Here is a 27563-nt window from a genome sequence, read left to right as displayed (position 1 = left end):
ATCTGCCACCACTGTTTCTATTGTTCTCTTTTCTCTTACATTTTAAAATAAGTACTGAACAGAAGAGAGTTATTACTCCCATGGAGGAGAGTAAGTCTCAAGTTCATGGCTGTATCTCCTGTTTACTACAAGCCTCTATAATTGATCTGTTTGTTTTTCTGTTACACACCTTCACATCCTGTAAAGTAAATGCCCTGACCTGCTTCCTGTCTTTTGCCACCAGATGTAATTTGATTCTGCAAAATAATTGCTTCTAATCTGCTTTTCTGATATTTGCTGAACCCTCCCCATTTCCATACAGCTAGCTCTGTCCTGGGGCTTTATTTTCCAAGTTCTTGTCTTAATATAATTTTTATGTCTGATCCCAGGAGCATTTTCTTACCCTGGGGATTCCATGCTGAAGGTGCTTTCTGCAATGCTGGCATTTTGTACAGCATGATAATGAAGCATGTATCGGTACTATTTTGCACAGACCTCTGTGGGGAAGCACCAGGGGAGATAAGAAAACCCCAGCAAGTCAAAGTTGCAGACAGCAGAACCAGTGACTGTGCCAGAAGCAAGGACTTTAGTGTAGGCTACTTTGTGTTCAGTGATTTCAGGCATTTCAGGTTACAGGGAAAAGAGGTGGAAAAGGAATAAATGAAGGGTAACTTTGTTCATGTGTGAAAGATCAGAGTCAAGTTGTTATTTTGGGTTTAAATGCCCAGGAATACACTGTATTCTGAGTTGAGGCAAGTTCATAGCCCTCTGATTGAAGTGTACAAGAAAAGTTCAGGATCTTACGTGGCTTCAGAAAATACCAAGTGTTGCAATATGCATTCAACAGGTTTGCTGATCAGTCTGAGTGTGCCATAGTTATGACAAGAGGAAAATTTCCAGAGACATACAGAAGACCTATTGAAAACTGGGCTGTAGCTTGAAAAGCAATAGAAGATAAATGACTTTTTGTTTTTTAAAAATGTCCTTCTTAGTCTGCTATTTCCATTAAGGACTTATTTCTTACCACAAAGTCTAGGAATTAAATGCTTAGGGCTCTGGAATAGTTCTTTTCCGAAGGAAGCCCTGCTGTTCAGTTTTAGAGGGGATGGGCCTAACTTTAAGCAGAAAATCCTACCAGCAGTTCAGGAAATCTGTGGTAAACACTGGAAAAGATGGGTATTAGTGGAGCAGAAGCTAGGAAGAGCATGTGGAATGCATTTCATCTCGGCCAGGCAAATAGAGGTCTGACCAAACAAGATCTGGACCCTGCTGATGACTTGCATTTCACATGTTAGAAATCCTGCTCCAGAAGAAATACTCTAGTGCTATTTCTATAAGAAATACTCTGGTTCTCTAGATATAAGTGAAAGGGGTGACATTCTCTGGTCTGTAAAGGCTTTCCCTCTGATTAAAAAAAAAAAAGAAATCAAGCTGGGTTACTTTAAGTGCTTATTTGTGTTTTCCAGCCTATGTCCTTCCAGTGAAAGTGGAGATGGAGATGATGATTCAGCAATATGAGAAGGCAAAGGTTATTCAAGATGAACAGCTGGAAAGACTAACCCAGATCTGCCAAGAACAAGGGGTAAAGTTCAGTTATGTCTTTATTTACGGATAGCTTGTCATGGCAAATCAAACAGTTCATGTACTTCGCTGCAAGCTAAGGTTTGAGAAATATCACTAGGCCTTCTGCTGTAAGGTGGCAAGTCTCAGAGTTAAGGAAGTATTAGCTGCAGCCAGGATATTATCAGCATGCTATTTGTCAAACAGTAGTTGTCTCCCTCTGCTGCTGTGCTTATGTTTTTTAGCTGAAGAAAACAAATGTGAAGAATGGAAGAAGAACGCTTCCAGTATGTAATTTATTGAATGAGTACAAATAGCTTAACATAATATTAAGAACATGCAAAAGTTATTGCCATGGTTGGAGGCTGCAGGTATATTACGGCCGTATTCCTAGGAAGAGTATATGCAGTTGAAAGCTAATGAATCTCCCTGCTTTAAATGCAGAAGGCAGCTTCCCTGTAGGTCAGTCAGAGACTCTTTTGGCAGACTCAAAGTATTGCAATAGAAGCTTCTAGTTGGAGGAAGCAAGTGAAGATTTAAAATTCTTCCCAGGCCCCGAAATGTCAGTGACTCAGTCTTGAGGTAAGGGAACGTGATGCTTAAAATATCTCAAATGAATATATTTACATGAAAAAGGTGTAAAATCACTGATTGGACAATGAGCCAGGAGTTTTTGCAGTTTGTTTCATGCAGATGAGTTCTTGAATAATCTCCTTTAAAGTAGAAACCAGGTATATATGTTAAGACCCAGGCTAAGTGGGGCATTCTGGTGACCATCAAGCCACAATGAAATGATTCCCCAAGTGACTTACTTCTTGTTTCAGTTGTAAGGATAACTATAAGGTGTCCAAATAAAGCCTGGAGATTTCTAGCTTCAACTCCCCACTTGTGGTAGGTGCTTTTCAAATACACAATGAGGAGACCTGTAAGTCTGAATGTCTCAATCAGTCAAAAAGTTGAAGGACCGAGCAGACAGGAGGAGAAGGAACTTGTCCTGGAACAGACCAACTGTCCAAAAGGTACATAATCTGAAGCAGGGATTTAGGTGCCCATCTTTTACCGAGGAACCTAAAATACTTGTGAAACCATTAGTATTTAGGTCCCCAAATGGCCTTTTAGATTTAGTTCCAGGTCTCCTGAATCTCAACCTAGGATTCTGTAAAGAAGTCTTGGTGGCATTATGTTGCCTCATCTATGGGATACATTTGGAAGACCTGTTGACAGTGTGTGCCATTTCATAATGCTGTTTTTGACAGTCTCTTGTGTTAACCATAACAAATTTCTAAACCTTAGGTTTGACTTTTGCCAAAAATGAGTTACTTCCAACTATGTAAGTATCTTCAGTGGCAAAAGTACAGTCCTCTTCATCACAACATTGCATAATGATATTGTGATTAATGCTTCTGTCATAGTTGTGAAACAAATGGGGAAATGGTATATACCCCATTTTACAGGGGACAGATTATCCATTGACTAAACGCATTAGGCAAATCAGTGATTTCTTGAGTCCTGTTGCAGTAGTCTGTCAGACCATGCTATTAAGCTAAAATTCTTTACAATCATAAATTTGAAAACATTCATTTTTGTAAATGTATTATGCAGCCAGATAAACTCTCAATCTCTAAACAATTTTTGGTGTTACTATTTCATAGTCTTTGAGTAAAGATGGGTTTGTTTTCCCAAGTGGGGTTCAGGAGCAGCTGTTGCCACTCTCCATTCTGATCCATGTACTCCATATATGCATGCCTGGCTTGCAAAATGTGTGAGTATAGTAGCCCTCATATGAGTTCTGATGGTTACAGCATTAGCTGTGCATCAAGCACAAAGAGATACTGCATTGGTAGACGAGTAAATCGTGAAAACAGCAGGCTCTCTCCTAGCTTTCAAGTGTCACCAGCTATGGAAAAATATGGACTACACAAAAATGACAGCATACTAATCCCTCTTATTTTACTGTCCTGACTTCCTGCCAAAGAAATGTCTCAGCTGTATAATATGAGGTAAATGTACTAATTTGCTACAGTTAGCAACATAAGACATTGACACAAGTACTGCATCCTTCCTTCGTAAATTAATAGCTTCGTAATTCAGTTGAGAACAAGTCATCAGCATTATAATATCCACATTAACATTGTGTACAGTATCTGGTGGGACAAATGTCTCCTAATGGTATTTAATGTCTAAAATTCTGCCAGGTTTTTGCTGTTTCATTTGATCATCTTTCCTGACCTTTTTAAAGGATTGGTCCTTTGTGGAGTTTAAGTGTGCACGTGTGTGTTTTTGAATGAAGGGTTGCCTATGGTGGTCTGGCTGCTCTCAAATCTGGAGCACTGGCAGGGAGGGGTCCCAGTTTGCCTTGTCCGTACGGCACCACCTCTGGCACAGGTGGATGGGATAGCTGGGAACTGCCCATAGGGGTTGGCCTGTTGCCTCAGATACACGCTGGGGCCCACCAGTGCCAGCCCAAGTGGGAAGAATGGGCAAGCCACCATGATTGTCTACATCCCAGCAGTGGATGTAGATAGTCAGTCATCCTGAGCGTGTATCTTTGTGACCACACTGATGATTTGTGTTTATTTACTAATTATAGACAGGGCTGAAAACATTCCTGTTAGAAAGATTTCCCAGCGCTTCCTTTTCTGAGACCCTGTGTTCAGTTTCTTACTGCTTTGCCGCTTGTCAGGCAATTGGGATTGACATCCTCAAGGTCTGGCATCTTCTGCAGATGAAATTATTATGAAAGTTTCAGAAAAAATATTCATTATTTCTGAAGAAGAATTGGGGGAAAAAATAACCTGTTTTGTTTGGGATTTAAAACAAAAATAATTGGTGGCCAGTTCTCTGAGAAGTCCCATGCCCGCCTGTTTTGAGGCTGGTACTTAACACACGACAGGCAAAATGGAGTTCCTGCTTTAAAAAAATAAAAGCAGGAAAGATGCAACCTCCCTTCATCTTACTTTCTGAATTCTGTTTCTTGTGTCAGTTGTATGTTCTTTTGGCCAGTGATAAGGTATCACAACTATAAAGTACATTTCCATCCTTGAATGACATTGGAGACATACTTTTGCAAACACAAAAACTTTTTCCAGATGTTAATTTTTGGCTAGCCATACATCTGAAAACCAGGATATATTTTAGAAATTATAGTTGCATGGACCACCGCTTTGTTCTCTGTAGTGCCCCACTGAAACTGTTTGAATACTTTTCTGTTTTATTTATTCTCCATTGGCCAAGAAAGTAGTTATCTAAAGGGAGTGGAGTATGAGGGCAGTCAAGGCAGAAAACACTGAAAGGGTTGAGATGGCTGTACAGGACTTCACAAAACATGAGAAACATTAACAATCACAGTAACAGGGATTTCAAGCAATGGGTAAAGGTAAAAGGTAAAAAAGTACCTCTGCAATTACTATAAAAATATGAACAGAGTATATTGCTGAGGGTATTGTTTTATCAGAATAACTTAAATTGCAAAGCAAAGTTCCAAAGTTTCATTAACATGCAAATTCCAGTCAGGGAAGATTGCTTTTTTCCTCTGGCATCACCTGAAAAGGAATTTCCATTTCTGATATCACCTGAAAAGGAATTTCCATTTCTGATAATAGATCTACTTACATGATCCTTTCTGCTTAACTTCCACAAGAGCCATTCAGCTGAGTACAGTCCAGCCAGGACTATGTATTCAGCCTTATCACAAGAGCTCCTTTTCTGTCAGCTCCTATAGAAGTGGGTTTTTCATCATGCTCAAAGCTGCAACAACTATGGAAGCTATAATTTCTTTTTTATCTTGGAATATAATTTGTAAAACAGCTGCTAGTTTAATGACAGGGCTATTTAGCTGGTAAAATTACCTATCGGAGAAATAACTTATGTTATCCTTTTGCAATAATTTTAACTTATTTCTAACTACCAGTCATTTTCTTCATGAATGGAAGGCAGCCAAGGTCATCCCGTGTTTCATTCTTCCCATAAATCATTAGTTTGCAACTGTCTCCTGATTTTTATTGTTACCAACAATGGCTAAACTAATGGAAATAAACATTGGATTGTATCCCAGCAGCAGATGAGTTTTAGGGCAGGGCATTCTGTACAGCAGCACTAATAGAATTGAGCAAAGTTATTGCTCCTGCATTAGACACGAGTAAGCTTCTGGCTAAAATGTTCATTGATCTCTCTGAAACTATGTCAGTCGTACTCTGTTGCTAGACCATTAAAGGGAAGTACTAGATGATTCACTGCTAAGTCTGTCCCTTTTTGAGTTTTACATGCATGTTGTAAAAATCAAATAGGATGGGTGGCGCATTTTATAAAACAGGCATCTAAACTGAGATGTTATCTGAAGCTCTGGGTATGTCTCTGTCATTTTACCTGCTTATAAATAATCACCTAATCTTTAAGCGAGGAAGTACACAAGTGCGCCCCATAGTTCTTTCTGGTTTGTTTCCTGGCAAAATATTTCCAAGTTTAGTGCTATGAGAGGACAACACATAACAAATTTTGAAAACACTAAGTAAGTGTAAATTTACTATCAATGAACTCTCTTCATGCCTGACAACCTAGTTACTCATTCTTATGTGAGAAGGTCTGTATCTCCCTTTTTCTTGGTAATAAGTGTTTTTTTCACATTAGTGAGGTGTATTGAACCTTTATTGTTGTCTTCAACTCCCTCATGGGAGGGTGTAGCCAGGCTCTCCTCAGAGCTGCATGGTGACAGTACACAAGCTGGAATGTGCAAAATTCCTATTAAATATAGGGGCAAACATTTTTACTAGGAGAATGGCCAGGCACTGGAGCAGATTGCCAGGGAGGTTGTGGTATATACAACCCTGGAGATATTCAAAACTTGACAGGACAGGCTTTCAGCACCCTGAGCTAAATGGACTTGCTTTAGGCAGGGTATTGGACTACATGACCTTCACAGGTCCATTTCGGCCTGCAATATGCTGTAGTTCTATGAAGTTTTCAAATATATTTTTTTCATTGCAAAGTGTGTTAGGAACTTATTGATAAAAGAACCCACCAAAAGCTACCAAAGTATACATAATTAATGATAATATCATAGGTCCTGATAAATAATGTCACTAGCTGTTTTGAGTGGACCAGTGCTCATTTTGTAATTATCTTGAGTCAGGAGATGGGTTGCCTTAATCTCCTCGATCACATCAAGTTATCTTCCACACCAACAGCATTATTTGCCCACTGGCTTTCTGCGGGATTTACAAGATGCTTAACACAGAGCTGATACCTATGAGTAAGTCTTAATTCAAACAAATCGTAGTATAAGTTTGTATGATTTTTTTTTTTCTTTTTTATTTTCTCATTATATGTGTAATATGCATCCTTCCTTATAGGCTGAAGGAAGGATGGTCCACCTGAAAATATGAAAAATAATTTTCTTGGTACAGCACTCCTGCAATACTCTGTATTAGAGAGGCCCAAGTCTGCAGATAGCTACATCAGTTCCTACTGCAAATAGAAATTTCTTGTGTTTAACTTGGCCCAGAATTTTTACTTAAAAACGCTGTTATATTTTATACCTTTTAATGATTTATTTAACTCTGCCTGGACTGCATGACATGCAGTCAGAGCAATCTCATTAGCTCTTCTACACATTAGAATTGCCTGAGGTCAGTGTTCAATATAATGTTCAATAAATATAAGCGCCTACAACATAATTTGCTCATATAGTTTCTCATTGAATTACACCTGTAAGGAACACCCACTTCTCTTAGACTTAACCTACGTTTTTAGTGGGTTGCTTTTAGTGGCCAAAACTGTATTCCAGCTTCTGCAATATCTTGGGATAATTTTGAAGTAATAATTGGAAACAGTTAATACTGAACTGATCTCCGAAGTAGATACATGCCTTTTGTGAGCAAAAAAATCTGTTTCTTTTTTAACTTTTGCTAGATATTTTATTGAATGTACTTTCATTTTCCTAAATCAATCCTTATGATAAATGGTGATTTTTCCATCCCACCCAGTCCCTTTTTGAACATGCTAGAGACTTAGAGTTTGGGTTTGCATTTGGAAGCAATATATTGAGTTGGGTTTTGGCTCTGTCTTATGCTCTGTGTCTGTAACAGAGTGGTTCTCTGCATCTCTGTGGAACACGTATGGATCAGTTTGCATCAGGAACAGTGAATGCGGGACACCATTAATACAATGAATGCCCTGTTCTCTTTCAATAAAAAAATGACATTTACACACACAACAGTATTTAATTCTAGCTTTCCACTGTTTTAATGACTACATAGACTTTAGGGCAAACATGAATGGGACCTGGAAGCTGATCATCTGAGGTAACGGAAAAGTGGAAGGGAGAGCCTGTGTTAACCAGCTGCAGCTGCGTGGTTTTGTAGGCAACATCAGTTTCTGCTGTTATCTTTCTGAACATCTCTGTGTGCTATTATTCACCTTGCACGTGCTGTTGAAGTCCAGAGCACTGTGCTGCTTTCCTGTGCCTTGGAATCCAATCCTCATATGTGCTTGAGAGTCTTATGTTCAGTTCTGGATTTTAGACCAGCTGAACTAGCTCAGTGTTAAGAGCTGAAAATAAGACAAGCATGTGGATTGTATTTGCAGCTAGCAATAGAAGAGGGTTCACATATCACTAAAAAGTTGCAAGTCCTGCATACACTTATCATCCTGAAGCAGTGGATGAGGGAAGTGTTGCACAAGCCAAGACATCAGGTCTAGGTTTTGGTTTCTGCTAGCATGTGATGTTTGGGCTATCTTCTTAAGCAGGTGCTTCCGCTGCTGCTGTAGGCACAAGCATGTATTTCTGTCTTTCAAACGTAAGATGGCAGCAAAGCCTCTTCTGGTTTTGACATTACCAGCAGTAGTAGCTGTTCACCTGAATAACTGTGGTAGTCATTTTTGCCGTAGTTTCCAGTTTCTCGTGCTGTCTGTGTGGTGGGGATTCATCCAAGATAGTAATTTTTGCCATGTAAATAGGAAATAAAGACTTGTTCGGGCAAAGTGTAGCTGTCCAGCATGGTGACCCCTCAAGCAATGGCTTGAGACTGCTACTTTGTCCAGCATGCCAGGCTGAGTAGTTCATCGCCTGTTGGCAGAGCCGTATTAAGCAATAAAATCTATGAACTCATCTATTAAAAACTGGATGGTGACTGGGCATGGAAGTTTTAAAGATTGACAGTAATATCTGAATATTTGGAAATGCTTGCTTTATCGATTGGAACATGTAAGTGGGCACCAGAAAGTCTGGTCTATTCCCTCATTTTTGCTGTAGGCTCACCGTAAGATTCCTTTTTCATGTCTGTAAAATGCAGTGATTCCCTTCAAGCTTTTGATTGTTACAAGGTTCAGCCAATCTTTGTAAATGCCTAAGCTGGTTAAATACCTGACTTCTAGGTAGTTTTATCTATTTGTGTTATAAAATACCTGCCAGTTTTTTTCTTTTCCATGAAAAAAGAAATCATATCCTGCCTCTAGGCCAGAATTAAGCATTTTAGGGGCAATATTTCTTTTTCTGACAGACAGGAAAGTTTCTGAAGGATGAAATATGAAATGTAGAAAAACAGTAATGGTGCCTAATTCTTACTGCCTATTAGTTTGAGCTAGGCAAGCAGGCATGGTTAGGCAGTAATTAATTTTTTGTCTGTCATGTTTGAGTGCATTTCTTCCTTTAAACCAAGGGACTGTCTGGAAAGGTACCTTTGTCCCTTTAAAGGTGAGATGTAAGATATTTGGGGATTTTCAAGTCAAGGGTGAAACCTGAAATTCTCTGTGTTGTAAAGTTGAACTCCAGACAGTGCTTTCATGGTACCTCTGGCATGGCACAGGCACCTTAAGCCTCAGGAAGCTCAAGGCTGCCTGGGAAAAGTCTTAGCACTAGCTGTTTGCTATTTCTTCCTAGCTGGTAGGTTAACACAAAAAACACCATTTGGGATTTGCCATGGAGGTTTCCTTGAAGGAATCAAGGAGCAGGGCTATATTTTGACATTTGCTGATACTGCCTCACTCCTCTGACTGCCACTGCCAGAGGTCCTTTGGTTAAGAGCAATGAGCAATTCATGTGGCCAGCTGTCTGCAGCTGCCAGACCTCTTTCCACTCAATTCAAGACAGAGAAAAAGCTGCATGCTTTGTTAGATCCCTATATCAGATGGTTTGAATGTGATCTGGAAAGCTTGTAGTGCCCTTTTGTGCTCTAGATTTGAGTCTTGCAGTGGGCCCTCCAGTCACTGTGGTTCCTTCCCTTATGCTCTGGAAAGCAGATAGTCTCCAGATGTGGCAAACTGGAATACCTTTTTTCTTTCCTCTTTTTCTTATTCTAAAACCTGTGGAAACTCTGTCTTGTTTCCCCTCCAGTCACTTACACAGCTTGGAGGAACTGCTGGTGCTCTGCAGCATGCCTGGGGTTTGCACCATGTCTGATGTGGACCACAGTGGAACAAACTAGGTCTGCTTACAGATTCCAAAATCTCACAACAAAGTAATTTGAGTCAGCATCTGAGAGGCAAAAGCCAGAACCAGGTTCATTTATCCTACATGCTGTTAGCCACCAGTTTTCAAGAATTGAGGTGCTAATTCCATCTCATTTGTAAATGTGGAGCGACAGGTGCAGTGTGGCTCACCATAGCATCATGCTTTCCTATGGCTTTTCAGGCCTTGAACTACAGGAGGCCCAGCAATGCTAAATTTTAAATGCCTTAGCCTATTACTCGCCTCGTTTGCTTTTTCCTATCAGACTCTCCATAATTAGATATGACTTGGTCATTGCTGTACTACTGATGTTAGAAAGAGTTTAAAAAAGAGAAACTCTGTGCCACACAATCCCATGGCTCTGCTGGATGGCAGAAGGGAAAGACAGTGGGATCTTGTAGTGCCTATTTAAGGGTTTAAAGGGTCTCTGCAGCCTCTCCAGAAAAATTTTTTTCCTTCTTGTGTTGTGGAAGACCTATGGCTGTCAAACACAAGAGAAATATGCTGTGCCCATCAATCAGATTGTACCTGGTAGCTTCTGTCTTTTTGTCAGTGTCTGCTTTGTAACACCAGTGATGAGGCAAATACACTCCTGATCGCAGAAAGTCATTAACCGCTGCAGCTCATATATTTGAGGGGAGCGGCCAGAAAAGTGGCAGCCTTCCCCAGGGTTTTCTGCACACTGTTGAGTACAGAAGATTTCAAGCTGGAAGAGGACTGTGGTGTGCCTCCCCCTTGCCCAGTTAGTTGGGGAGGACCATTCTAGGTACTGCTTACAGAACCTTCCTCCACAGAAATCCTCTTTACAAAGTCTAGCAGACTAGGGATGTTTTTCATGAACCTAAATCCCTAGATGCCTGTTAAGAGTGGTCTTCTATAAAGATTTCAATTGATTTCGCAGTTAGATATGTTAAAAATTGTCCAAAATCTTCAGGATTTTGTCCAAAATTGTCCAGAAGCTGTCAAATATCTTCGGGATGCAGACATGTACAAAATAGAAGACCAGCATGAGGCAGTCATTATTTTTAAATTAATATGAACAATGGTCCAGCTCACATGGGCCCTGGGAGAGCATCAGTGGCTTGGAGTCGCATCCTGATTCAACCACATTGTATTTACTGTCACCAGTTTGTAGTGGTTTAGTGATAAAATGAGTGATAGGTCCCCAGCTGTAGAATATAGACGTCTGGCCATGCTTATATGACATCAGTATGTGGTGTTGTTTTTTCCTCTAGTTTGAAATCAGGCAGCTGAGGGCCCACCTTGCTCAGCAGGATTTGGATCTGGCTGCAGAGAGAGAGGCTGCTCTACAGGTCCCACATGTACTGAACAAACAGAGCAGCAACAGGTACAAGGTGGTAGCAACTGAAGATTCGGATGATGAAGCCACCGAGAACATCACTGAGCTGCGACCTCCACGAGGTGAGTGCTGCCTGAGTGCTGGTACCTGCTGGCACAGCTGGTCCCTTGCACGGAGTTACTGAAGCCACAAATACTTTTACTCTACCAATGAATTGATTACTTTCCCCGGAGACCCTATTTTCCCAATTTTGCAAATAGGCTGCATCTGCTTTGAAGTGGCAGGAGCTGTTGTGTTTGTGAACAGATCCTGAGCAGAGCCAATAAAATGTCGCAGGAAGAAAATGACTGTGATGTACCTTCCCAGTGTCCTCATGATTATATCCATCAAACATTAAAGAAGCAGCAGCCAAATCAGAATTGGCAAAGCAATAATCACTCAGAGGTAAAAGCAGGGAAATTGAGAATACTGAAAAACAATTTCAGTCTTTGGCCACTTGCATTTCTGTGGATTAGAGAGGACCAGTGCATCAGCTCTGAAGCTGGCCCTGCCTAGAGCCTATGTTCTCACCAGGTTACTTAAAACTGCCAATGCTGGACAGCCTAGCTGTGCTTGGACAGAGCAGCTCTGGTGCCAGAAAAGGAGTGATGCACTGTATAGGCAGTTCCTGCTCGGATGTCTAAGGGACACATGACTGGTGAAGAGCAGTCTGTCATCTGTGAGCTGTCTGTTGGGCAGGTCTGAGAATCAGGGGAATATCAACAGTTATGTTTACTTGGATCCATTTTTATCACACAAGTCATAGAATCATGGTATCATAGAATGTCCTGAGTTGGAAGGGACCTGCAAGGATCATTGAGTCCTACTCCTGTCCCTGCACAGGACAACCCCAAAACTCATACCATGTGTCTGAGGGTGTTGTCCAAGTGCTCTTGAATATCGTTAGGCTTGGCATCGTCACTGCCTCCCCGGGCAGCCTGTTCCAGTGCTCCACCACCCTCTGGGAGAAGAACCTTTTTCTAATGTCCAACCTAAACCTCCCCTGGCACATCTTCCTGCCATTCCCTCGGGTCCTGTCATGGGTCACCAGAGAGAAGAGATCAGCACCTGCCCCTTGTCCTCCCCTTGTGAGGAAGCTGCAGACCGCCATGAGGTCACCCCTCTGTCTCCTCTTCTCTGGGCTGAACAAACCAAGTGACTTTAGGCGCTCCTCATACAGTTTCTAGACCAGAAGTATTTTTGGAAAAGACATAGCTTTTTCTCCTGTGGTCCCCCAACCCTTAAAATAAAGTGCAGAATGTGTCCTGATTTCAGTAACATTTAACATAATATTCCAGAGGAGACAACACTTTCTACCTTAATGATATGTTAGTCTTGCTTGGACACCTTAGCTTGATTATTTTAACAGATGAACACTATACGAATATATCTGAATTTGAGGTTTGCATGATACTTTTATTTTGGTCAAACTCCTTAGGATTCAAGGCTCAGAAGTATTTTTATCAAAAGGTTTAAGAGAAGAACCTCACCAGACATTTTCAAATGATAATCCTTTCCATTCTGTACACCGTAATGAATGCATGTAGAAATTGCTTTTGTTTTTTCCTCTTTGTAATAGCCAAGCACTAACCACAATTCAGCCATTAATTATTCCTGATTTCAAATTGTATTTAAAAGCAGGCAGTTGAGCAGACTGCCCCCTAAAATGCATTTCCCCCTTTTTTACAGGATTTCAGAATTTTCCCCAGCGGATATATTATAATTTATGCATGTGTTCCTTGAGGGTTACATTTGGAACTGGAGAGTGTTGTGCACATTATAAGGAGGTTTGCTGAAATTTTAGTGCTGTGGCGATTAATCTAAAAATTCTTCTGTCCGAGGTATTCATTCCATCATACAAGATAACACAAGTACTCATTATTTGTTTTTCCCTGTAAAATGCTGGCCACACATGCAACTAAGTAGACTCACAATCTTCAGGACTGATTTCTACATTTAGTTAGCTTACGTGATTAGAGAGATTCGTGCTTTTCACTGAAAAAAGATGTTCAGCAAACAAGAAAACATGCGTTACTTTACATATTGGGTAAGGTGCAGGTATGTTATATTTAAGCAGTCATACTGAGTATTCAGAATTCATTTCTGATTCCCAGAAGTCATCTGAAAATCCAGGAGAAAATATTTATTGTGTATTGTATCATATATTACATACAAAGCTTTTGTAGATGCATTATTTTGAGCGCTTGTCCTTAGAAGCTAAATTTGGGTGACTCCTTTTAAGCAATTTTCCTTGATGTTGAATGAGTCAGGAGCTGAACGGAAAATATTTCCTTTGGTCTTATAGCAAGGGACACCCACCCATGATAGTCTACCGTCCTGGTGGACTACTGACAAGGGGACCAAGTTAAGCTTACATGAGAAACCACAAGCCCAGCAATAACATCCCATGTGTTAGTTCACAATTCAGGAATAGTCAGTTAAGGCAGAGGATTTTGCATGTAGTTTCCTGAATTGTTTTGCAAAGGAAATAAGTATTAAACTACCCAGGCTTTGAATCCTGCACTAACAATGCTGGCTTAGAGATTGCTTCTGTGTAAGCTACAGGACTTCAAAACCTGAACTAACAGCTTGAGAAGGCCATTACCCCCAGGGGAGAAAGCTCATGAGCCAGCCCTGCCTGGTTCTTCTCCCTCCTCACCTTAACTGGGTCTTTCTTCTCCAGCTCTCCCAGCACCAACTCACACTCCCAGTAATACACTAGGAGCTGCAGCGGCTTTCACCATTACCACTTTAGCAAGCTGCCAACATTTTCATCTACATCACGGCTGTTCTGACCAATACATATATCAGGAAAATCTAAATGCGATATGTTGGATGGAAGAAGAGCTTGTCTTCAGCTGAAGATGCCTATTTGCACAGTGTGGAAAGAATATATCTGGTTGGTGTAGGATCTCCCCACCTTTTCAGGCATGTGAAATACTCCTGAGACCTAGCTCTGCAGAGCACAGACAATTAAGAAGTTTCCTGTAGGTCATTTCTGTATCCTCCCACTTCTCACATGCTGTAGTTACACTAGCTATGCTATCTTCAGGGCTTTCCACACCACTTGCTCTGCCTGGAACTGTAAGCCACCAGTGTATTAAATCCTGACTTTTGCAAGTTACCCTCTGTGTCAGACCACATCAGGAATAATTTTGTATCCATTTTTTCTCTAAGCTTTGTTTTTCCTCCTTAAAGATTCTAGAGTTATGACTGCAGTTAATCATTCTGTGTGCCACATGGCATTTGTGAGCTTTGAAAAATATCTGCAGTTGCCTATTAAACTGACTAGTTGGAGGAGAAATAAGGAGCCAGGTTTCTAATACTGTTAAAAGAAGAGCTACAGTTCCAAGCCACAATTCAGCTGTTAGGCAAAACAGCCTCTGATGTGCTGTTCTCTTATGCTCTGGCAGAACATTAGCCCTACATATAACACCTGAGGGTAGGGTATGGCATGGAAGGCATGTGTTTGTGCCAAACTTAACTTTGTCAGCCTGCAAAAAAATCACCGTCTTTGGAGAGCCATGAATTCTGCCAAACCAGCAAGCTTGAGTTGGCTAGAGAACACACTGCATGAGAAAATGGGATATTCCATCTCAAGCTAATCTTATTTCCCCCGTCTATATTGAACAATGGAAACATTCAGAGCAGAATACTTTACCACAAAGGGGTTATGGAATAAGAAAGCATTCAGACTCATTTCCCTACCTGGGAGTTTTATGGGATAGTGCATAAGTTAAAGCTCCTCAGGGGAAGCTGTAGCTTGTACTCTGGATTTTGTGCAACCATTTACTACAGCATTCAGTGAAGTAAGTCAGGTAATCCCAGCATCACATGGTACGCACAGCACCTCAGGGAATTTGTGTAGAGACACACACGGTGGCCTGCACTGGCAGAGTACTGTATGTCCTGGCAGATTTGGTAGCTTTCAGTACACATTTTCACCTAGATTTTCTTTCTGCAGACCTCTTTCTCTTTTTATCTGAAATGCTTTAACAGCTGGTAAGAGACTGGGAGAGGCAAGAGCGCTGATCAGATGGTCAATGGGCTCTGAAAGTGTCCCGTAGCTCCCCAGCTAATATTTCATGCCTCTTCTAGAAGGACCACTTCTAGAGGCAGTAGAGCTGTAAGCTGTTTGTGGCCTGGTCAGTCCTGTGCTAATTCTCTGGATAATGAGCTAGCTGCTGCCTCATATGCTTCTGTCTCCCTAGAGTAGTTCACCAAGAGACCTCCTAACATGGGAGGAATAACTCTGTGGAAAATTTATGGATATATGGTCTTTTCTAATTAATTTGGCTGAAAAGCAGGATTTTTTTTTTTCACCTTTAACTTTCTTTGAATGGAGGTTTTATTTGTCTTGCCAAAAAATTGATCTCCAGAAAGGACAAACATGAAGGTTAAAACACAGGCTTCAGCATGTAAGTCAAAGGGTGCCATTATCAACACCAGGGAAGATGAGGGACTCAAGAGAAGGGCAGGACTCTAGGAGCAATAAACCTGGGGCAAAGCTGTGACATTTGCTGCACTGTGAGCACTTAGCTTCTCTGCCTCAGTTTGTAAAGAGCTTAGGGTAAAAGCTGTTGCATGTGAATGCACAGCAGCATCCCTAATGATTTTCAGGACCATTGTGGTCAGCCTTTCTCTAAGAGCAAGGGAAATATCCTAAGTGCTGTCATCCCTTTCTTCTTCCCAGAGATGGTTACCATTTGACATAATGGCAAATATTATCCTATCTGTTCATCTCTACATTGTAAAGGAAGTTTTTTGTCTTGCTGAGTTCTTACTTCCTACCGTTTGTAACTGGTCATGGTCAGAATAACATCTAATGTTTTCTGCTCCTGCACAAATCATTTTTAGTGTTTGGTTTACAAAGTTCCAGGCTTCAGGGAATGCCAGGTCCTCAGTGCCCCATATAGCCATTAATACTTCCTTCCAAAATTTATTATTCTTTAATCTCTCCCATAATATATGAATTACAGTCCCTAGTGGAAATTCCTCATTTCCCTGCATATATCACTTCAGTTTTTGGAATTCTACAGTACTGCCATAGTTTAAGATTAATATGCCACCTATTCCTTTGAGCAAGAACCAGCTCCTAGCTCTGTTACTTTGCATAACAGAAAGCTTAACTTAGCTATTCTAAGTCAAATTTCCATTTTTATGGGGCTGCTTTGCGGGACTGCTGCAATTTATGACCATGCTTGGAGTAAAGTAAAGCTTACTCTCCCCATAGGTACCCACTGTTTTGTAAGTGAAAATAGTAGGATGTTGAGAGGGGAAAGTGAAAAATTCTGGAGCTTCAGAGAGCTTCCCTTGAGATTATTCATAAGCTGTCTGAGAAGGCAAAGCAGGGCACTGGAAAGGATTTTGTCAGTTGTTCCTTGCAAGGCAGTCTGAGCTGGTTGAACACTTTTAATCTCTAAGCCAGTTCCTTTGGTGATCATCTGTTAGTGCTCTAAGGGAGGCGTGTTACTGCAGAACAATAGATAAAAAATAGTTTATGGTTATTTTAAAATGTTGAAATGTATCTACTTTGAAGCATGCTCCTGGAAATGGTTATATCTTAAGTGCACTCCACTTCCTGGTTAAATTCCATATATCTGTGGAAGAGTAGGGATTTGGCTTCTCTGTAGGTGCCTCTTTCAGGTTTTCTGGTTCTCTGTGCACTGATCATGCAGGCAGGAATCAAAGGAATTAAACCTTAAGCAACACTTACATAAATGTGTGTGTAGTTAGTGAAGTTAGGCTCTTGAATTTCATATTCACCAAATGGGTGGGGTAGAAAGTTTTCACTTCCAGAGGCAGCGAGTGTACTGTCACGCATGTGAGGTTGAAGTTGTCTCCCATTATTAATGTGCAGAGGTGTGAAGATATTGCCGATGGGTACAGGAACACAGAACTGGAATGTTTTCCACTGTCCAAGCATGCAGCCCTTTCATAATAACTCCTTTCATAAACAGATCGTGCTCCATGTGACAGCAGTGATGTATTTTGCCATCTACCACCATTATGATGCTGTTCTAGCATCTCACTTTTCTAAATGATTAGAAATCTTTTTCTAATTCCAAGTCTACATTTATTCATTGCTGGTTCATAACAATTTGTTCTTGAATCCTTTCACTTAAATTATTATACTCTTTCCCTGATGTTTACACAGTAAATTTTTGTTTTGTTGGTAGCCATATTCTTTCTGAACTTTTTTTTTTCTAGACTCAACAAATGTGGCTATTTTGCAGAGACAGATCCAAGTTCCTCTGTGTTTGCTTTGGGCTGACTGTAACAAGCCAACCCAGATGTGGATCTGCTGATCCATAGTCATAGAGAACAAGGTTGGAAAGAGCATGGGGAGGTCCCCCAGGCCGTCCTCTACCCAAAGCCACCAGCCATGCTGACAGACAGACGTCCTGCATCTCAGCCATGCTCAGCTCAGCGTGCAGTCCTCTTGCAGCATGATCTGCTAAAGCGAGGGCCAAAGCAACCCAATTTGTTGTCAGTTAAGGATTTTGGTTATCTGCTGATAACAGAGCCTGTTCCATATCCCAGGATTTCCTTCTGCATGATTACTTTCATCTAGGTTGATTTCTCAGAACCAGGCTGAATCTGTTGCACTGTTTTCTGTGCAAGCTAACTTTGACAGTTCCTCTCAAGGTGGATTATCCACATGCTCAGGCATCTATCCAGCCTCTGCAGGGAGTGGATATCCATGTGAATGGAAGAGTCCTGTGAGTACTGCAGCTTGCACTAATGTGGCAATCTGCCTTCATTCGAAAAGCAGGAGAAGACTCCTGGAAAGGGCCAGCTGGCTGTTCATGTTTCCTCTTGGCACAAACTTTCCATGTTTCTAGAGGGAAAGGGAGAGAGACCTTCTAGGGCCAGCAAAGCACAGGGAAAAAACTCTGCTCAGGTCATCTTGCACAAGACCAGAAAGGTGAACTAGACAGCACAGCACAGCCTAGGGAGCATGCATATGCCTTAATAAATGAATTTACAAGTGAGCAGTGAGCTATACTTGGGCTGCTGAGGGGAAGAGGAGGTTAGGACTGGCTGAGAGTTTGGTGATGGTGAAGTTCAGATGGCCAAGGTCAGACAGATCTGGAATGCCAGGGATTGCCTAGCAATCTGCAGGGGGAAACTCCCTGGGAAGGTTACAGCTTCATTAGGGAATTTCCCCCATGTATTGCCAGTGTGCTCTCAGAAACAGCTGTAGATGTCCTTTTCTAATGTACATTTTGTCTTCCTTTCTTACTGCACTACAGTGTCATAATAAAGCTATGTTATTCTCATGCAAAGTCAGGTTGTGGCAGTGTTATCGGCTAGTGTCAGAGCAGCGTAGCTGTCATCACCGCTCTTATTTCTGAAGGTGTTTAGGGGACAATAAATTGGCCTTATAACTTGTGCCTCGAAAAACCTCCCTGCTCAGAGTGTATCTTAGTGGGTTTTATTGCAAAGCGTATTTCATCCTACTTTCCCAAATGCTTCTAAGTGGTAGCAGTACTTTAAGAAGACGCAGGTGTCAGATAGCAGCGATGGAGATAAAAGATCTGCTGCTTTAGAAACCTAGTGAAGATTGCTTTCTGGAGGAAAGTCAGGGTTAGACATTACTCTAAGGACTCACATCCTCAGTGAGAGGCAACCCAGCAGAAGAAATAACCTTCCAGTTCAGAAATTTCAGCATTGAGAGACAGAGGCAGTACTATCAATGGCAATAAAAATATGAAGTGAAATATTTTAATAATGAAATATTTAAAAAGAAATCCCTTTTTGAAGGCCTGTAATCTAAAAGATGTGCAAATGGTATTTATTGTATGCAGGGGGTTTGCAGACTCATTCACTAAAGTCATTGATGAAACAATTAAAGGTCACTGTTGAGGGATGATAGAACTAAGAGACATCTGCCTTGGGTGGAATGCCATTTATGTGTTTCACCAAATTTATTAGGTTTTTAAAGGACCAGGAGAGAGAGATTACAACATTGTTTCTTGGGTCAGATGAGATTATATGGGACTGTACTCTAAATAGTTTATTATTCCCTGATTCATTTTAGCATGTGTTCTGAATCTTGCAGGAAAAGAACAGGCAGATAATTTGAAAACCTTCATCAGTCAAAAATCTGGTATCTGTCAGACAGATCCCAACCAAGAACTGCTCGTTTTTTCAATAACAGAGATTCAGGTAGCAGGCTAAGAGATGAGACTTATTTCCCCTTCTTGATTTGACTTGGCTGCCCTTACAGGCTTGCAGAAGTGGTTGGTTACAGTGTCAGGGAAGGCAGGTTTTTTTATGCGAGATAGGTAGGAGGCTGAGCAACCTTCCCCACTAGACATTCCCTTCTGTCTAGTGAAAAGTCCTGACCCTGCTGGAGTCAGCCCCGCTGTCTATTTGTGGTCCCAGGTTACTCTGCTGCCTCACCTTGTACAGTTACTTAGTTGCCGTCTTCCACTAGTAGGTGAAGCAGATCCAGGTGTCTCATTTTGTCGTGTTCTTTTGGCAGTCATTCACACCCCACACTACTTGAGCAAATAATGCTCATGGACCATAGAAAACAGCCTGTTTCTGCTCGTTCCTTCTGCCAAGCAAAACCTTCTCTCAGCTGAATTCCTCCACAGTGCTGCTGCATATCTTACTACTTCCCAGAACTCTTGCTTTCCAGGGAAGATTGTAGACCCATCCTTGTTTATCACAGGTTAGGATGGGTTTTCAGGTGGGGAATAGCTGCCTCACTCTTCCCATTCTCCCTTCTCACCTCACAACTACTGTATCTTCATCACTAGATTTGTCACCCGATTTCCTGGGGGTAAAGGCTTTCATTTGTTATGTGTAGATGTGGCACTTAGGGACATGGTTTACTGGTGGACTTGGCCTTATTAGGTTTACGGTTGGACTTGATGATCTTAAAGGTCTTTTCCAACCTAAGCAATTCTATGATTCCTCCTGGTGCATCTAGCAAGATGATCCCAATCACCATCCACAGACATTTTCCTAAGCTTGCCATTTCCAGGGGAAATAAGAGAGAGATGCTTTTTCTTTCTGCTTACTGCCAGTTCCTTCATTTGCTATAAATACCATTTGGGCATTGTTATGGCTAAGGACTTCTAAATGGAAAGTTTATCTTCTGGAAAAGGAAGTGTGGGTAACATTGCTGTCTATTTGAAGAGATGGGTTCATTTCTAGGAAAGGAGGAAAACTAAGTCTTCTGGATCCTGAAAATTCCAAGGTGGTAGAAATAAGAAAAAAAAAGTTTTAAAAACCCAGGGAAACAATGGAGACTGAAGTATTTTTTAAGACAACTGCCTTTCTGGAGCTGAAACTAAAATACACTGACAGCAGAAAACGCTATGTAGAATTTAAATAATATAAGCAATCTGCCCCTCTTGCAAAATCTGGTTTCCCCTACTTACTCATATGACCTTCCTGCATGGCACCAGCTGCAAATATAGTTGTGCTGCTGATCCTGTTTGCACACGCTGAGCAGTGGGGACTTCATCTCATTGTAAATCACTACCAAGTACGTAAGCAGTGTTCCATAGTAATGCGCAGTGCCATACTTTTTATCTGTGTATATGGTTTATATGCACAAGTTGTATAATTGTGGCATTTTTTTAAAACATCTTGCTTTCAGCTATGTAGAATATTATGAGAGATAACTGGAATTGTTTATAGCCTTTTGTGCCCAAAGCAGCTGAGAATCCCAATACAACTAAGATGAGTTTGTTAATTGTCAGTTTGCTTTAATGTAATAAATCAGAAGCTTAATCTGTTCTTGAAATATTTATTCTGTTGTTATTCCATTCTTCTTAATTGTTTTTTATTCATAAGAAATTATTCAAGGTAAATATGTATGTATTTTATACTTTACATGCACATGTGTATATATTTATACATTTATATGTTGTTATAGATTGGTAAGGCATCTAAAACAATTATGTTAGTAAGGCCATCACATAATAACATGAAAGTAGACAGTGAGGCAGCTCTCCCAGTCTTGTGTGCAAGTGGTCACACAGGCAGCCAGGACAATCTGTGATTTTCCTCACTGCTCAAAGGGATCTGAGTGAGTGCATTACAGGATTCCCTTTTCAGGTGTTTGGCATTGGCCTGTGCTGATATAAAGAGTAGCCTGTATCTCTTTGTTAAATTGGTTTGAAAGAAACCGCTTGGTTAGAAAATGTACCAGTGCCCTGGTACATTCTGTTAGTTGATAGACAGATGGCCAGGGCAGTAAATATATGCAATCCTAAAGAAGGCTCCATCTGAGCCTTGCCACAAGACATGAAAAGCAAATGAATAACTTTTCAAAGTTGTTTTCTGTCTCCAGTGCAAAGTGTCTTGGCATTTGGGGCAGACTTTAATGACAGCTGAGGGACGGCTGAGTTGGTCCCCCATTCATTGCATGGAGCGTGGCCGTGTGCTCTTGCCATATGATGAGGAGGGGTGGCCCCCATGTGCAGAATTTGCCCTTGTCCAGGCCAAACTGTAGTGTGGTTTTGCTCATCTCTCTGTTTAGAATTAGACTCTAAGTTAAATATGATGAAAGTGCATTACCAGAAATACAGACATGCAGGTATTTTCTGACTGTAGATAAAGATTCCATGCCTGAACAAGAACCTGGATCTAACAGGATGGCAGGTTTGGTGGCATTTAGAGTATAAATCATGCATGATTGAAATGAAGTGTATTTTAGTAGCAGATAGCTGAAAAGCCTTGCAATGTACTCCTAATACAGTGGCATTGCCTTGGGCTACTCTGAGGCCTCTTTTTTAAACTCAGACATTAGCACAAAGCACACCTCTGACTGCAGGCATTTAAAGATCAACAAGGGCCAAAAAAGCTTTTAAGATCCAATGAAACCAGGAAAACAACCATGTTGCCTTTCAGTGTCAGGTTAGATTTGCCTTCTTATGAGTGCGGCTATTTCAGGTACAGAGTGCTTAGTGGTTTGGGTCTTGCTGTGTGGAGAAAGTGTTCCCCAGAAAACATCGGTTTCTTTCACCTGCAAACCGCAATGTGCTGTGAAAAGGCGGGACTGTAGCCACAGAGACCCAGGGGGACGAAGGAAATCTGGCTCAAAGGGATGAGCATGGTTTTCTGAAACATGGTATCAAAAAGAGCACTTAAAAGGAGAGAATGCTTTTAGAGCAGATGATACACCGCAAATTGGGCAGGTCACGTTGCTTGTAAGCTTGAAATTCTTCCTGGATTGCCAGTACTGTTCTCTTAGCAGCAATATTTGTGTTCTGCTTAGAATTGCAACAAGAGGGGTTTGTTATTCTCTTTTCAGCAACTGTAAAATGTTCTGCTTTTCTGTACGATAACAGGAAATCCCACTGTCATCTGCAGCATCTAAATATCTGTATATGCGATATAGCTGCTGCTTGCCCTTTTGTGGTTGTGTCTTCATTTTTATCTTAGCATTATTGAAGTTCAGGCATTGCTGTCATGTATGTACTACAAGCGTAGTTCTACACCCCTGAGCTGTAAAAATCTTTATAGTATCTTTTAAGCGAAGGGATAATGTAACGTTAATATTATGCTGTATCTTATATATGTATATGTAATATACAACAAAATAACTCTATTCAGTCTGAGTTTTTAAAAAGGCATTATTTTAGAAGTAGGGATTTATACATTAAAATGACATGGATTAGAACTGCTAGACAGCTGGCTCATCTGGCTGTGTTTCTCATTTCCCACAGCAGCAGCACTTGTACTGAGCTGCAGAGGCATTCCCACTTGTTTTGGTAAACTCGTTGCATGGCTTTTATTGGCCATGTCATCCAAAGTAGAACAAGGGAAGTTCTAGCCGTTCTTCTGGAAACATACTGGATATCATTTCCTCACTTTTTTCAAGCCAACTGCATTTCACAGGAACAAGTTAGAAACACTTAAAAGGAAAGAGGGAGTGCAGAAACACAGGGAAGTGGCTCAGGAGCAATGGTTATGTCATTGCTGTTCAGCATGGCAGCAGCAGAGGTCTCAGGAGGGGTTTGCAAATAAAATGAGGAGCAGTTTTGGGCCATGTGGAAAAATATATTGAAAGAAAATAAAAATATCTCTATAGGAGAAATAAAACCTGCCCTCCCAGTGCCCCTACCTGGAGAACTCCTTGGCAGAATAAGGGGATGGCTGCAGACTGGTAGGGAGCTGGGTTGGGCTCTCTCTGGAGTGCCAGGTCTAGCCAGGGAGAGACTAAGGTTAACGTGAGTGACGAGGCAGCTGGGGCCACAAGTGACACACAGTGCCTCTCTTTCTGAAGAGTAACCGTGCAGAAGGAGGTAACTCAGTGGTGTAACTGTACAGCAGAAGTAGGGCTGGCTGTGCTGGTGCCCACAGTTCAGCCTGTTGGGACAAGCACAAGCTTGTGCCGCACATGGGAGGGGAGGGCCCTGCCGACCAGGAAAAGGCCGGCGTTATGCTTGTCTCTACCAGCCCCAAGGAGATGGGCCTGGGGAACTGGTCAGCCTTGTGTCAGTCTCTAGAAAGGTTTCCTTTGGAACCTAGAATACCTCATTCCCAGGCTGGTGCCATGAAAATCTGCAAGAAATGATAATCCCTATTTTGGCTGCAGCCACAGGGTGGATGGGGGTGCGCAGTGTGTTGCCTAATCTACTGGCCTAAAAATACACAAAAGGTGGTCCTTTGGGCGTACGGGGCAGAGGAGAGCCTTTCACAGGGTGGAATTTCAACCATTTAATCAAAGAAATGGTCTTCTAATGGCTGCCTTTTTGTTCTTTCAGAGGATGATATGAATAACTACATCAGTCGATATCGCAGTGAGCCTAGCAGTGGTAAGTTTTTCTTGACAATATCAATGTGAACTGCCTTTTTGCACTGCACGGTGTGCTGGACAGTGGTGTAGGTCCATCCTGGAAATTAAACCGACTGTGGCATCTCTTGGTTCGCTCCATGGAAGTTTGTGCCAAAGCAGTATTTCTCTAAAGGTTGAAGGGCCCCAGGTTTGCACCTGCTGGAGGCACTCGTAATAGTTTGGAGATCTGGGAGAGGTTAATTCCCCCTAGCTAGGCTGTCCAGTCTGCAGCACAGTTTAAATGGACGTGAGGAGGAACAGTGTGGGCAAAATAAAGGAAGAGAAGTGGGAAGTAGCTTAGCCCAGCACCGTGCTGGGAACCTTTCAGAAAGATTAAACTGAACAGTAAGAAACCGCAGCGGCAGGCACAGTCTGTGAACTGAGGTCAGGCTTCAAATGGAGGTCCGCGGGGGCTCTCTGCCAGTGGTCAGAGCTTGGCAGGCCCCGCTCTGCACGTCTGTCAGCGCGTGGGGCCTTGCTGGGCTCCGGGCGGCTGGGCGCAGGCTGCCCGGTACAGAGGCGCCAGTGCTGGGAGGTGGCTGAACAGGCGTGCTTTGAAATGGCATGGTAAGCGAGGCTGGGCGGGTGGGGTGTCCGCACCCCCCGCCCCTTATGTATCTGACACTTCATAGATATATTAAAAAAAAAAAAAAAGCGCGTGTGTGTAGGTATAATGTATTATATATGCATATCCCAGTATATACATCCCTATGTATATATGTGGCAATAGATAAAAAAAAGATGTGTGTCTGCATATCATACGTGGAAGGTGTGGATGTATGTGTGTACACATGTAAGTATAATGTATTATATGCATATATCCCATATATACATCCCTATATATAGTGTGTACATACACAGTGAAATATAGACATATATAAAAAGATACATATATCTATATAAGGATGTGTCTGAGTATATATTATATATATAAAATGTGTATATATGTGTATGCATATAAATCTATGATGTATTATATATGTATATCCCACATATATGCACAGAAACCCAGATACACATATAAAAAAGACATAAGTAAAAATATATACATGTTCATACATATATGTGTATAATGTATCAGATATGTATCTCCAAACATATACATCCTCATATATATATATGCATATGATATGATAAGTTTTATATACATATAAAGGTATGTATGGCTATATATATACATATATGAAGATACATGTGTATGTCTTTATATGTAAAGTTATGTGTGTGAGAGGCTATGTCGTGTATATAGAGAGATATTTTATCTAAATACATATATTAAATATGTAGAAGTATACACAGATATACGTAAAGGGGTTGGGGTGAGAGATGGCTTCTGAACATATGTGTATATGTTACAGACATTAAAAATATATCTGTATCATGTATTATCTATGTATATCCCTACACATACATACAGATGTATATGTAACAAGAATACATAAAAGTGTGTGTAAGTGTATGGTCGTAAATATATCTGTGTATAATGTAGTATATATGTACACCCCTCATTGATATACATGGAGAGAGATATATGCTTATTAAAGATCTAACAGTTAAAGCTGTATTCTTATGTATAATATGTATTATGTATATATTTTATATATAAACTATATGTTTTTATGTATGTGTGATATGTATATATATAAAATGTGAGATGTGTGTGGCAGTGTCTGTATATACATACATATTTTGTATGTATTCTGTACTATATAAAGTATGAATGTATACACATCTTATGTATATCCCCATATATACACACACAGATATACATATTTATATATTAATATATGTATACGTGTACACGCATATGAATATATGCCTACATATGCCTCTCTATATGTAAATATCTATGAAGATGATTGTGTGTGATTGTGTTTAGACATATATTTTGTTATATATAAAAATATACAAATGTGTGAGCATATGTAGATATAATGTATTATATATCTATATCCATATATATACACATACCTAGATATATATTTATATATAAAGATATGCCTATGTGTATACATATGTAAGTCTATCTAAAGATGATAAAAGGGTGTATGTGTCTGTGACTGCATATGTAGAGATGTTGTTGTATATAATAAATATCTATTAAAAGGTGTGTATAAGGTCACCGATTTTATATGGATTTTCTATGTATTCTATAGTATGTATAAAGTATGTATACAAGTGTATACATATATTGGGATAATGTATATGTCTATCCCCATATATATACATGGGGATATATAAATACATATATCTATATCTTTATATATAAACATATGTGAGAAAAACTGTATAAACTGTATTTCAGATTTGTTATGTAATATATATAAAACGTGTGTGACTGTATGTACGTATACTTTTAATATATAGCTCTGTGTGTATATAATGTATAATGTATTATATGCCTATATCCCTATATATAAATTCCCCATATACCTACAGAGAGAGAAAAAAGCAAGAAAGGTGTACATATGAGTGAGTAACTATTTATTTAGAAATAGGTAATTATATATATTTTAAAAGGGGATGAGAGAGACTGTGTCTGTATATATATACACATGTATCTTTTTCATTTGTATTATGTATAAGCTATATTATTATGTATAATCTGTATAATTATGTATATATTTTATATATAAACTATGTGTATATAAAGCTATTGACGCGGGTGCGTGCACATGTGTGTAGACAGATGTAAAGATGGGTGTAGCTACATAGCTATTTTATATATATAAATATATGTAGAGACATATGTAGGTAGGTATGTGGGAGTCTATATACATATATAGTTTATTAGAAAATATATGAGTGCATATAACACATGTATTATGTACTGCATATAATAGATATTAAATCTGTTTACATATATAGGTGTAATATAAATGTGGATACTTACATATACACAGATATGATCTATATATGGATAAATGTATGTATAAAGATATGTATATGTGTATATAAAATCTGTATATATGTGTGAGAGACTATCTATACACACAAATAATATACATATCTATTAAAAATGTGTGCACACGTATAGCATACAGTATTATTTGTGTATATCCCTCTATATACATCCCCATTATATACATGGCTATAGAAAAAAAGATGTATGAATCTATACAAATGTGTATGTATGTTAAAAAAGATACATGAAAAGGAGGGGGAGTTATGAGTGTGTGTATATACATATAATTTTATATGCGTGTGTTTTCATGTGTAGGTATAATGTATTATGTATGTATATCCTTATATATACATTTCCCCATGTATGTATGCACACAGCAAGAAATATATTTATATATAAAGGGGTGTGTGTGTATATATATAATTATATATAAAAATATGTGTGTGAGACTATTCTATTTAAAGCTAGATAATTATAGGTTTTTAATATGTATACTATGTGTGCATATGTATACTATGTATTTACATAGTAT

At 40.1% G+C, this 27563-nt stretch overlaps 1 protein-coding gene across 8 annotated transcripts in view; it reads left to right on the top strand.

Moving 5' to 3' along the window:
• Positions 1 to 27563, top strand: part of TMEM266 (transmembrane protein 266) — an 87395-nt gene that overhangs the window by 56788 nt on the left and 3044 nt on the right. For all 8 annotated transcript variants that reach the window (XM_075099962.1, XM_075099960.1, XM_075099961.1 and 5 more), the window contains 3 exons: positions 1446 to 1561; positions 11218 to 11404; positions 24056 to 24106. In XM_075099962.1, coding sequence (XP_074956063.1) covers positions 1446 to 1561; positions 11218 to 11404; positions 24056 to 24106 — 354 coding nt within the window. The remainder of the gene's footprint in view (positions 1 to 1445; positions 1562 to 11217; positions 11405 to 24055; positions 24107 to 27563) is intronic.

Source organism: Phalacrocorax aristotelis, chromosome 7 (genome assembly GCF_949628215.1).
Source record: "Phalacrocorax aristotelis chromosome 7, bGulAri2.1, whole genome shotgun sequence".
NCBI classification, from domain to species: Eukaryota; Metazoa; Chordata; class Aves; order Suliformes; family Phalacrocoracidae; genus Phalacrocorax; species Phalacrocorax aristotelis.
The sequence above is the reverse complement of the archived record's forward strand: the minus strand, read 5'-3'. Positions and strand labels throughout refer to the sequence as shown.